The sequence below is a fragment of the Pipistrellus kuhlii genome, unplaced genomic scaffold (assembly GCF_014108245.1).
Source record: "Pipistrellus kuhlii isolate mPipKuh1 unplaced genomic scaffold, mPipKuh1.p scaffold_m20_p_17, whole genome shotgun sequence".
Taxonomy (NCBI): Eukaryota; Metazoa; Chordata; class Mammalia; order Chiroptera; family Vespertilionidae; genus Pipistrellus; species Pipistrellus kuhlii.
In genome coordinates, this window is record NW_023425482.1 from 3,629,946 (window position 1) to 3,642,756 (window position 12,811).

A 12,811-nucleotide genomic window follows, 5' to 3' on the forward strand; every position below is an offset into this window, starting at 1 on the left:
ATATTATACAAACTCCTAAAAACAGCCTGGAAGATCGCAGGAATCAAGACAAAGATTTGGAACACAAAGAGCCAGAGGACACTCCTCCACAGAAGCTAGAAGGCAAGAGAATCCAGAAAATTGAAGATAATGTAAGAAACCTCTGGGACAATTTCAAGCGAACCAACATCAGAATTATGGGGGTCCCAGAAGAAGAGAGAGATCAAGATACCGAAAGAATATTGGAAGAAATAGTGAAAGAAAACTTCCCCCACCTGGGGGAAGAAATAGACTTACAAGTCCAGGAAGCGCACAAAACCCCAAACAAAAGGAACCCAAAGAGGACCACACCAAGACACATCATAATTAAAATCCCAAGAGCAAAAGACAAAGAGAATATTAAAAGCAGCAAGAAAAAAGCAGGTAATTTACCTATAAAGGAGCACCCATACGATTGTCAGCTGATTTCTCAACAGAAACCATGCAGGCCAGACGGGAATGGCAAGAAATATTCAAGGTGATGAATAGCAAGAACCTACAGCCAAAAATACTCTACCCAGCAAAGCTATCACTCAGAATTGAAGGCCAGATAAAGAGCTTCACGAATAAAAAAAAAGAGTTCATCACCGCCAAACCAGAATTATATGAATTGCTGAAGGGGGTTCTTTAGGAAGAAGAAGAAAATAAAGATAAAAATTATGAACAACAAATACGTAACTATCAACAAGTGAAACTAAAAGCCAAGGGAATTTAAAAATCTGATGAACAATATTAACTGGTAAATATAATAGAATCAGAGGTATGGAAGGGGAGAGGACTGACGATTCTCAGGGAAAAGAGGAGTGGGGGGTGCGGGAAGAGACTGAACAAAAACTGTGCACCTATGGATGAGGACAATGGGGGGTTAGGAAAGGGCGGAGGGTGGGGTGGGAACCTGTTGGAGGGGAGCAACTGAGGGTGGGGAGAAAGAGGAACATTTGTAATAATCTGAACAATAAAGATTTATTTTTAAAAATATTGCATTATGCAACTATGCCATCCAATTACTTACTCATTTTATTGATAATGGATATTTGGTTGTTTCCAGTTTGGTACTTCTAGGAATAGTGCTGCTGTGAACATTCTGCATAGGAGATGCTCACAGGCAGTGGAGGAGAAGGTGCCATGTCATGAGGAAACAACATTTACAGTGGACTCACAAAGCCCGAGAACATAACTGAGGGTTGCCGGACTGAGGGTTCTCACAGGGCAAGTTGACAGCACTAGTCTCACGTGGAGATGATCACGTGGTAACATTGCCAGGGTAGGCTGGTATAAGGTGCTACGCACAGCAGGCCAGATGCAGCCCCTTTTTCTGGGTTGGTCTCTGGAAGGAAGGAGGAAGAGAGGCTGCCCAGGCAGCCTGTGTGGGATTTGAAGTTCTGGATGGCCTAAGTGTAGTTCCAATGTCATTGCTTTTACCACAGGGCTTTTCCTAAGGAGTCCGAAGTTTCGTCCCACCCTTTCAAGTATAGTCCTTTTGCGTCTCAGAGAGGGAGGTAGCACTGAAGAAATATGGAATAAGCCATGTGAGTTTACTGGGAGGAAATTTGATCACATGTTTGCTCCTTTGTCTCTTGTAGCAGAAGGTTCCCTTGTCACATGGGGTGGACAGTGAAGATGAGGAAAATATTTCTGAGCAAGATTCACCTCCTATACCACAGCCTACACAAGAAAAAGGTAAAAAACAAAATAAACAAAAGCAGACAGCCACAACTTTTCAAATAGTAAAAACATTTTGTGACAATAAATGTTGGTTAACTTGGGGGAACATATAGCCATTTGCACCTCCATACTGTGATTTCTGTTATTACAAGTAGGAATATTTCTGAATTTTATTTTCACTGGAACTGTTATTTCAGAGTCAGTTGCCTGGATATCAGGTTGTATTCATTTGGAGTCCATTTCGTAAGTTCTGTCAGTCAGCCCTGAGAGGACACACGGGGAAAGGCCCACGGCTCAGGCCCTGAAGCTCTACACACTCTCCTCCTGCACCCCGACCGAGGCCTGGCGTTGCAAGGGGCTGGAGCCCAGTGGTCTCCATGCTATCTCCAGTGCCTGGAGCTGGGCCCAGCCCACAGGAGGCTGTCTCTAAGGGTTTGTTGGATGAATGAGTGCACAGACATGATTATGATAGAACTCTAACTGTATGTTACCAGTTGTCTGTATTTTGTCTGGCACTGTGAGAGAATTCAAAATATTATAGTAAAGGCAGGGAACTCTCTTCAGTTTCCTAAAAGATGGCTTATGTTTGAGAAGTGAGAAAGAGAGCCTGCATACAGTGGGCACCAATAACTGCTTTCTCAGGACCCTCTGAGAGTTGCTTGGGCTCAAGGAGAGGTGATTGGAAAACAATGCCAGCTTGCAATACCTGGGCAGAAACACCAATTGGTTAGGTGGCATTTTTTATCCATATGGGAAAATCTGTGAATATTAAAGTCATGTAAAAACTGTATTCCTTTTTTAATTAGAAGTACTACTTTTGCAGTGTAAAAAAACAGAAATGCACAAATATATCAAGTTAAACACACAAAATTGTACTTCATAGATAATTTTTATTATTTTTTGTTGTTGATCTTTACCCAAGGATATTTTTTCCATTGATTTCTTTTTAGAGAGAGTGGAAAGGAGGAAGAGAGAGGTAAAAAGAGGGAGAGAGTAAGAGAGAAACATCAATGTGATGTGAAAGAGACACAATGATTGGTTGCCTCCCACAAGCACCCCAACTGGGGCCAAAGATCGAACCTGAAACCCAGGTATGTGCCCTTGACTGGGAATCAAACCCACAAAACCTTTCAATGTGCAGGCTGACACTAACCCTTCAGTCCAGATACTCTCTATCCACTGAGCCAAACCAGCTTGGGCTAGATAATTACTTTTAACATACAATTGGATATGTATATAAAATACACATTATTTTCTTACTGGCCTTTTTAAAATCTAATGACACATCCTGAATATCTCCCTAAGTTCATACATGCCCATCTACTTCTTTTTTCCTTTGACTTTAGAGAGGGAGGGAGGAGGACAGAGACATCAATGTGAGAGAGAACTATTGATTGGTTGCCTCCTGTACACATCCCGACCCGGGATGGAACCCACAACCTAGATATGTGCCTTAACTGGGAATCAGACTGTGGCCTTTCGTATTTTGTGCCAGTCCCTTCTGACCTTCAAAATTTCTGTTGAAAAATCAGTTGACAGTCTTTTTTTTTTTTTTAATATATATTTTATTGATTTTACACAGAGAGGAATTGAGAGGGATAGAGAGTTAGAAACGTCGATGAGAGAAACATTGACCAGCTGCCTCTTGCACACCCCCACTGGGGATGTGCCCGCAACCAAGGTACATGCTCTTGATCGGAACGAACCCGGAACCTTTCAGTCCACAGGCTGATGCTCTATCTACTGAGCCAAACCGGTTTCAGCAGTTGACAGTCTTATAGGAACTCCATTGTAGATAATAACTGCCTTTAAGATTCTCCCTTTGTCTTTAACCTTTGGCATTTTAATTATAATATATCTTGGTGTGGGCCTCTTTGGGTTCATCTTATTTGGGACTCTCTATGCTTCCTGGACTTGTGTGTCTATTTCCTTCACCAAGTTAGGAGGTTTCTGACATTTTTTCAAATAGGCTTTTAATTTCTTGCTCTTTCTCTTCTTTTTTTTTTGCACCCCCATGAATGTGGATATTCTTTTTTTTTTTTTTTAATATACTTTTATTGATTTCAAAGAGGAAGAGAGAGGGATAGAGAGACAGAAACATCAATGATGAGAGAGAATCATTGATCAGTTGCCTCCTGATGACCCCCTACTAGGGAGCCCTGCAACCTGGGCATATGCCCTTGACTGGAATCAAACCTGCAGTCTGCAGGCCGATGCTCTATCCACTGAGCCACAACAGGCTAGGTCTGTTGGTCCTTTTAATGTTGTTCCAGAAGCCCCTAAAATGGTCTTCATTGTTTTGGATTCTTTTTTCTTTTTGTTGTTCTGATTGGGTGTTTTCTGCTACCTTATTTTCCAAACTGCTGTTTTGATCCTCCGCTTCATCAATCTACTATTGATTCATTTTGCTGTTTCTTCATTTCAGTTACTGCACTCTTCATTTCTGTCCTTTTTTATGTTTTTTATTTCTATTTCTATGTGTGTGTTTTTTTAAAATCTTTTTGTTATCTCACTGAGTTTATCTGTCTTTTTCTAAGTTCCTTGAGCATCCTTATAACCATTATATAAATACATATATATATTTCAGAGAAGAAGGAAGAGGGAGAGAGAGATAGAAACATCAATGTTGAGAGAAAATAATTGATCGGCTGCCTCCTGCATGGTTAAAAATAGTGAATTAAGATTACTTTTTTGTAAAAAAATAAGCTCTTTATTGTTTAGTTGCCCAAGTGTTGGTAATTGTTATGAACCAATAAGTAGATTTATAATGTTGTATGCATCTTTAAGCATTTTTGTCTTTTTCTGAATTCTATACTTTTTCTTTTTGCATATTTGCTTCTAGTTTATTTTTCAGCCAGTTATTTCTGCTCTGCAAATTGTGGAAAGTTAAAAGCAGTGAACTTCTAAAAAGTTGAAAACCCAACTTTTCACTACAACAAGGGGTACAGGCAAACTGGATCATAAGGTCAACCTCTTCATGGAGGATATTAATCACAAGTATCTATTTATAAGTTGAAAATTAGTTACTGGACAAGATTTGTTTTCATTTGTGTCATTGAGGCAGTTTGCTTCAAGGAACAACTATTCTGACCAAGTTGGATGCTACTTCCAGTCAGGGTAGGCCCAGCCCATTTGGGGAGCTGCAGGGGGAGCCTGTGGAGGGAGCACTGGGGTGGGGTGTATTGGAAAGGTGAGGAGGAGCCCTACATGGAAAGGGCTCGGAGTCACACTGAGGAATTCGGTCTTGATTCTGCAATGCTATGAGCCACTGAAGGCGCTCAGGAATGAGGATAGTCAACGATGAGCAGTGCAGAGCTGGGCTCCCTGCCTCACTCTGGGACCAGCTTGCCATGTGACCTGGCCAAGCCTGCTGCCACTCCCTGTCTTGTTTAGCTCCTCTGTAGAAGGTGAGTTTCTATGTGTGATTGTACTTTTCTGGGATATCAAATATCTTTATCTGCTTTTAATTTTTTCTTTCTTTTTAGAATCATATGGTGCACATTCTGTTCTGACTTTAAAGGTAAGATTAGTTTTTTTAAAACTGGTTTTCTCAATAGATTGAATTTCTATCATAATGTTTAAATAACTTTTGATTTCTTGGGGGGAAACCTTAAGAGTTCTTTCTGATTGAATCTTTCTCTCTTTCCTTCTTTTTCACTCTTTCTTTCTTTTTTAATTCTCACTCAAGGACATGCTTAGAGAGAGAGAGAAATATCGATCGGTTGCCTTACCATGCATGGCCTAAGCAGGGATTGAATTCGCAACCCAGGTGTGTGCCCTGACTAGGAATCAAACCAACACAGGACGATGCTCAACCAACTGAGCCATCCTGGGCAGACTGAATGTTTTTTTTTAAACTTAAAAAACTTGAAGAAATTAATATTTTCCATACATAGTTTAAAAATGAAACTAATGTATTGAGAGGTTTGAAATCACTTACATAATATGTACAATGAATAGACAGTAACTAATTTGCAAATATGGAAATAGTTCTAACTTAAGTTTTGAATTGTGTGAGGTCATAGGGATTTAAAAATTAAACATTTATCAATAGAATCTCTATATATAAAAAGCCTAACATGCAAATTGTCCCTATGGACTTTGACCAGACCTAGCACTTGCTATGACATGTGCTGGCCACCAGAGGACGGCACAGAATGAAGGAAGGCCCAGCCAGCATCTGGAAGGCCTCAATCGGCCATGATCACCAACCAGGCCTAAGGACCCTACCCATGCACAAATTTTGTGCACTGGGCCTCTAGCTAATTTATAAACCTCATCTACTTTTTCAGCAGAAATTAGAAGCTTATTATCAGACTGATGTGTAATGGAAAAATTAACAAAAGTTAAAGCTTTCCCTTTCCTCGAAGTTTTGTGTTGAAAAGCAAGATCTTATATTCTTTTCTCAGCACTCTGAAAAACATGCTTCTCTGCAGTTTATGGGGTCTTCTTGCATGTCACAAGGAGAAAGGGCTGGCTGGAGTTTGCTTCGTACATCTCTCTGCTCAGCACCTGCAGCCATGTCACATGCTTTAAGAATGTGAACTGATGGCCCATCACTCATGGGACCTACATATAAAGACATAGTGACTGACTAAACTTACAGGCAAAAAGACAGAAAGTTTGAACAGAAGATGCTAACACTCAATTTATTAGGCTCATGACTTTTTCCTCCTTAGGATGAAAAAATACCAATATGTGGAAAACCTCCACCCTCCCCAGGTATTTGCCTTTTGAATTTGATTATGATTGAAAAGCTTATAATGGAAGTATGTCCTCAGGAGCTGTGCTCTGATCCAGGGGGTGGTGGCTGGAAGGACTTGAGGGATGTGCTTAGATGCTGGGAGGGTGGCATATGCAAATAAGGGTTCTGCTCTGGGGCTGGAGGCAGTGTGAGGTCTAGAGATGTTTTCTGGGGCACTCTCTCCTATAATGTTTGTGGAGCTTCGGGAGCTTTCAAAGTGAATTTTGTAGTTTGCCTGTTATGCTTCACATCACTATCCAAAAACTATATTGGTTATCAAGACTTTTCAGCCTATCCTCCATACTTTCTTAGTGTTGACTTGACTTTCACCCATTCTATGTTGGTGGTTTTGGTGTTGCTGTAGGAGTTTGCTGGGGCTCGAACTTCTAGCCCACAGGCTCATTCGTCTTTGTATATATTCTGCCACTTAGCCCATCCTTTGAATTTATATATTACTCAAAATGTTTGCTTATATGATTTATATGAAATATCAACAAGCATCTCTTTGAAAGTGTTAAATATACTTATTTCAAAATCTTATCTTTTTTGTGCCAGCCACTCTCTCCTCTATAATTTGACTTGGGTGTGTCTCTTGGTTCTGACACTGCTGGTTCTTGGTGGTGTGCCCACCTTGGTCCTTGAGAGGCCCTGTTGGTTTGCCTAGAGACGCTGTATCTGCTTATTGCAGGCTGCTCAGATGGGGAAACCAGCAAGGCTGCCAGTTGTACACAGCCTGTCTCCAGCGACTGACGGGCCAGTCAGGGGTCTTAGGAGTCCCTCTTCCTTATGGGAGTCTACACCCCTTCGGGCCTGCCCTGCCCGAAAGATTTGAGCCGCATCTGGTGCTCTAACTGGACATCTTTCTAGGCCATTTAGGTTGTATTATCTGCCAGGGTGAGGCATCCCCACCTTTTGTAGCTGACGTCTCCTGACATATTTTAGGCTGCAGCTCTTGTCTTCAACCTGTTCTCAATTGTTTTCTTCCTGGGATTCCTCATGGTTCCCCTCTTGTTCTCAGTGTAGCTGTGGAGTTGCTCATTTCTTAGCCTTTCCTTTCATGTTTTAAGGAGGATATATGCGTTTCAGGGTCAAAAGGTGTTATCTAGAGTCACCAGTTCCCTCCCTAGCTTTTGCCTGTCCCCTGGGGTTTGTGCTGAATCTACTGTCTGGAGCTACCAGCCGCCCCCTCCCCCCTTGTCTATCCACAGAAGCTCTGCTTCTTTTCCACCTCCATTTGGAGGTGTGCCCTGGCCAGGGAGCCCATTGTAGTTTTCACCTTTTTTGAGCTCTGTGAGCATCTCTCTCCATGGAACATATCTCTGTTTTCTTCCCATCTTTCCTTTTTCTTTTTAATATAGTTTTAGTGATTTCAGAGAGAATCATTGATCGCTGCCTCCTGCATGTCCCCTATTGGGGATTGAGCCACAACCTGGGCATGTGCCCTTGACTGAAATCGAACTTGGGACCCTTCACTCCACAGGCTATTGCTCTGTCCACTGAGCCAAACCTGCTAGGGCTTTCCCATCTTTCTTAAAATTCTTTGTGATCTCTGGTTTTCTTCTCTCCATGGTGCTAACAGGTATTGCCCACATCCTGGTGGCTCCCCTATGTCAGCTGAGGCTGCCTTTCGAGCTTTGGGCCTGAGTCCTAAACTGAGCTTAGCTTCTCTTGCTCCACTTGTTTCCTTGTCTGGCCAAGTGTCTTCCCAGCAGCAGATCTTGATTTGCCCCTCCCCATTGAGTCCTGTGGGGCTTCAGCCCCTGAGTCTTTCTCTCATAGATCCCTTCTCTGTTCCCTTTGTAGTGCTGCCTCAGAGCTTTTCTGGCTGGGCCTCATCCCTTCCCTTTCTTTACCGCTGCCCTGAGGGATTCATCTGAGAGTAAAACCTCTTTTCACACCTCTGCCTAAAGCCTTCCTGGTTCCTGGTGGCCTCCACTCTGCATATTATAATATGCAAGCACCTCCCCTGATTCCTGCTTCCTCCTCTGTCACCTCTCTTCTATCACCCACTGTAGTCTCATCAGACCACTCATTCTTTCTTGTGCTGCCATCCTCTTTCCCAGGAGCAAAGAGGATAACGTGAGGCCTGACACAAAGTACTAGTTGCTAACATGGTTTTTCAAATGAAGTCTCATGTAATTTTGATGTAAAATTGTAAATGTCACTATTTTAAAATGTTTTCCTTATACCTTTTCAGATATAACTAGTAAAACACTTCAACGATGTATAAAAATAACCAAAGAAATGTTTGAGGAATTAAAAGAAGAAAATTTGCTTCTGAACACAACAAACCAAACCCTTACTCTTGAACTTAACATAGTAAAACAAGCAATGAAAGAACTACAATTAAAATTTAAGAGAATAGTAAAGGAGAATGGAAAGCTGAAAGAGGCTGAGAAAGCATCCTCTAAGGAAGGTGGGGACAACTACAGTTTTTTAATTAAAGAAACAAACAGGACTTAACTCATTTTCTTATTTTGAGAGTTAATATTTTAAGTTGTAATATTTATTGATTTCAATGTTGATATTTTGTTATAATATTCTTTCGTGAATATCGTATATATGTTGAAATTTGACTTTATCTGCTATATCGTTATTATTGTTATGCTAAAGAAATTCTATTTACATATATTTCATATCAGTTTTTATCTCATTGAACAGCATATAAAAGTGTATTTTCACCACATATTTACTAATGATGAGGATTATATTTTTCTTGCTTATTTGATAGGCAAAAAAAAAAAAGTAATCCGTTTTAAATTGTATTTGTCTTATTATCAGTGAGCTTGGATATTTTTTGCATATCTTTGCATATCATTTTCTTTTTCTTTTATAAATTTTTCCACTTTAACAAACATGTTTTTATTTATTTTAGAGAAAGAGGAGGGAAGAGGGAGAGATCAAAACATAAACATTGAGACCTAGCCGGTTTGGCTCAGTTGATAGAGCGTTGCCCTGCAGTCTGAGGATCCCAGTTTGATTCTGGTCAAGGGCACATACTTGGGTTGCAGGTTCAGTCCTCAGTCCTGGTCGGGACACGTGCAATAGGCAACCAATGAATGTGGCTTTCCCCGCTCCCTTCCACTCTCTAGAAATCAATGAAAAAATATCCTCAGATGAAGATTAGCAGTAACAAAAAAAAGATAAATAAAATATAAAAAACATAAACATCTATTGGTTGCCTCATGCACGTCCCCTACTGGTAATCCAGCCTGGCCAGGGCTGCATTATATTCTTTATTCAGGTTTCTAATGTCAACCTCTTAGCAATAGTCTATGCTAAGAAATTAACATTGGTATGTTACTTTTTTTTTTTTTTTTTCGCCTGAGGATATGTTTTTATTGATTTGAGAGAGAGAGAGAAACATCAATTGGTTGTCTCTCTTACACACCCTGACTGGGTATCAAACTCACAGCCTAGGTATGTGCCCTGATTGCAACCTTTTGTTACATTGGATGGTACTCCAAGCAACTGAGCCACCATGGCCAGGGCTAAATTTTCCGACTTTACATTGAGGTATCTGGCTTTTTCTCATTGTTTTATTTTGAGTATTAAGGATGTTAGCCTTTGCCATGTATGCAATATTTTCTCAGTTTGTTGATAATTTAAATCTAAATGATGTTTTTCTTTTATGGCTTATGCCCTGGGTGTCAAATCCTTTTTACCACTCAGGTTATACATATATTCACTGATCTTGTCTCTATACGTCTATCTATTAATATAAGGCTAATATTATTGCCTGAAGAAAGATTATATCATTTTCTTCTATAGACCTTGTATATTTCTAATTTTAGTCACACTTATTTCTAGATACTTTACATTATTTATGTTATTTCTTTTTGAGATCTATTTTCTATTATGTTTTCTAATATTTGAGAAAGTTATTTTAATAAATTTTCCATTTATACTCTATGATTTGAAGACAAATATTTATATATCATTGGAAACAATGACTTTTTCTTTTCAATCTAAAGTTTTTATTTTACTTTCATTAGTTGTACATGTAGAAATTTCCATAAACTTCCAAAATGTTGACTATTTAGTGTTAAAAATCTTAGAAACTTTTATTCATTTGAACCTATATATTTGTAATTCACTGCCTCTGTGAGCCCAAAAGGGAAAAAGGGGCAGTTGGTTAGCAATTTATATAAAATCTTAATCTATTTGATACACATTTTTAGAGAATAATATTAATTTTTTCCAGTAGTTGATGAACCTGAATTACTTTACCTAAGAAAACAAGCTCAAGAACTGGTGGATGAAAATGATGGTTTGAAAATGACAGTCCATCGTTTGAATGTAGAACTAAGCAGATATCAAACAAAATTCAGGCATTTATCGAAGGAAGAGGTAATGTTTCCAATTAAGAAAAATCAACCAATGGATGTGGCTTTCCAGATTGCAGATTTTTTTTTAGCCTTTCAAGTTGAATTGAGGAATTCATATTTATTACAATTTGGCATAAAAATACATATACAAAGCACAGCATGTCTAGGGACCTTCCTATTTCCTTCTCCCCTCAACCTCTTCCCTCTTCCCTTTTTTTTTTTTTTTTTTTTTATATTTCTTTATTGATTTCAGAGAGGAAGTGAGAGGGAGAGAGAGACAGAAACATCAATGATGAGAGAGAATCCTGTATGCCCCCACTGGGGATCGAACCCACAACCTGGGCATGAGTCCTTGACCAGAATCGAACCTAGGGCCCTTCATTCTACAGGCCAACACTCTATTCACTGAGCCAGACCAACTAGGGCTCCATTCTAAGTCTTGTTCCTCAAGTTAGAACTATAATTTATCAGTGCACTAATTCTCAAAAGAAGACAGACTAGTTTATACAGACCCCAAATCACCTAACTCTAGTCAGTGGGACTTGCATTCATGAGTCCAACACAGGTTTATAGAAAACAAGAAAGTTTTTAAATGGGCTCAGGAGCACACCCCCAAACTCCAAAGCTGTACACTCCGGCTCAGCACAAAGGGAACAAGCAAATATGGCCATCTCCCACTTTTTCCCTGAAAGAGGTATAACTGCATACTTCCCTGACTGCTGCCTGAGGGTCTGACTCCTAATCATCCTGCGTCTAGGTGCTGCCTGCAGTCCCCTCGTTGGGACACAGTGGGTCCACTCTCCCTGAAAATCAATGAAAAAATATCCTAGGGTGAGGATTAACAAAAAATTAATAAAGAGACCCACACCAAAACACATTATCTTGAACCTTTATACTAGAGGTATGATTTACCCACTATCATTACAATATTGGAGTATTATGAATTTAACTATATATTTACCTTTACCAGTGAGTTTTATACTTGCATGATTTTGTTACTAATTAGTACCTATTCTTTTCAGCTTGAAGAACTCCATTTTTAAAAAACATATATATATATTTTATTGATTTCAAAGAGGAAGAGAGAGGGAACATAGGAACATCAATAAGAGAGAATCATTGATTGGCTGCTCCTGCACACCCCTTACAGGGGATGGAGCCCGCAACCTGTGCATATGCCCTGACAGGGAATCGAACTGAGACCTCCTGGTTCATAGGTCAACGCTCAACTACTAAGCAACACTTATCTTAAATTGTCAAAAGGTAAAAGGAGCACACAAAAATGGCCGTCTCCCACTTGGAGTCTGAGTCTCCAAGAGAGAATCTTAAAAATAGCAAGAGAAGACATTCTTCACATACAAGGGAATCTCCATAAGACTATAAGTGGATTTTTCAGCAGAAACTGCAGGCCACAGTGGAGTAGGATGATCTATTCAAAGTGCTGAAAGAAAATATTCTGCCAACTCATATTAGTCTACCTGGAAAAGTTGTCCTTCAGAACTGAGATAGTTTTTCAGACAAACAAAATTCAAAGGAGTTCATCACCAGCTGACCAGCTTTACAAGAAATATTAAAAGGAATTCTTCAATGCCTATCCACTGTTGCTTAATATTTGAGCGTTGACCTATGAACCAGGAGGTCACAGTTTGATTCTCTGACAGGGCATATGCACAGGTTTCAGGCTCCATCCCCTATAGGGGGTGTGCAGGAGCAGCCAATCAATGATTCTCTCTTATTGATGTTTCTATGTTTCCTCTCTTCCTCTTTGAAATCAACAAAAAAATATGTTTTTTAAAAAATTGAGTTGTTCAAGCTGAAAAGAATAGGTACTAATTAGTAACAAAATCACACAAAAGTATAAAACTCACTGGTAAAGGTAAATATATAGTTAAATTCAATATACTCTAATATTGTAATGATGGTGGGAAATCATACCTTTAGTATAAAGGTTAAAGACAAAGGTATCCAAAATAACTATACAGTAATTTGTTAATGGATAAACAATATAAAAAGGCATAAATTATATCAAAAACAAAATGTGGGGCGGTGGAAAAAT

General features: G+C 39.5%; 1 protein-coding gene across 3 annotated transcripts in view; it reads left to right on the forward strand.

Annotated features, from left to right (window-relative positions):
• The window catches only part of CEP89 (centrosomal protein 89), a 62,754-nt gene that overhangs the window by 18,567 nt on the left and 31,376 nt on the right, over nt 1-12,811 (forward strand). Inside the window, exons 5-9 of one of the 3 annotated variants that reach the window (XM_045582578.1) lie at nt 1,602-1,698; nt 5,169-5,203; nt 6,363-6,405; nt 8,625-8,843; nt 10,632-10,777. In XM_045582578.1, coding sequence (XP_045438534.1) covers nt 1,602-1,698; nt 5,169-5,203; nt 6,363-6,405; nt 8,625-8,843; nt 10,632-10,777 — 540 coding nt within the window. The remainder of the gene's footprint in view (nt 1-1,601; nt 1,699-5,168; nt 5,204-6,362; nt 6,406-8,624; nt 8,844-10,631; nt 10,778-12,811) is intronic. The other 2 variants (XM_045582579.1, XM_036440975.2) reach the window with 2 other exon arrangements.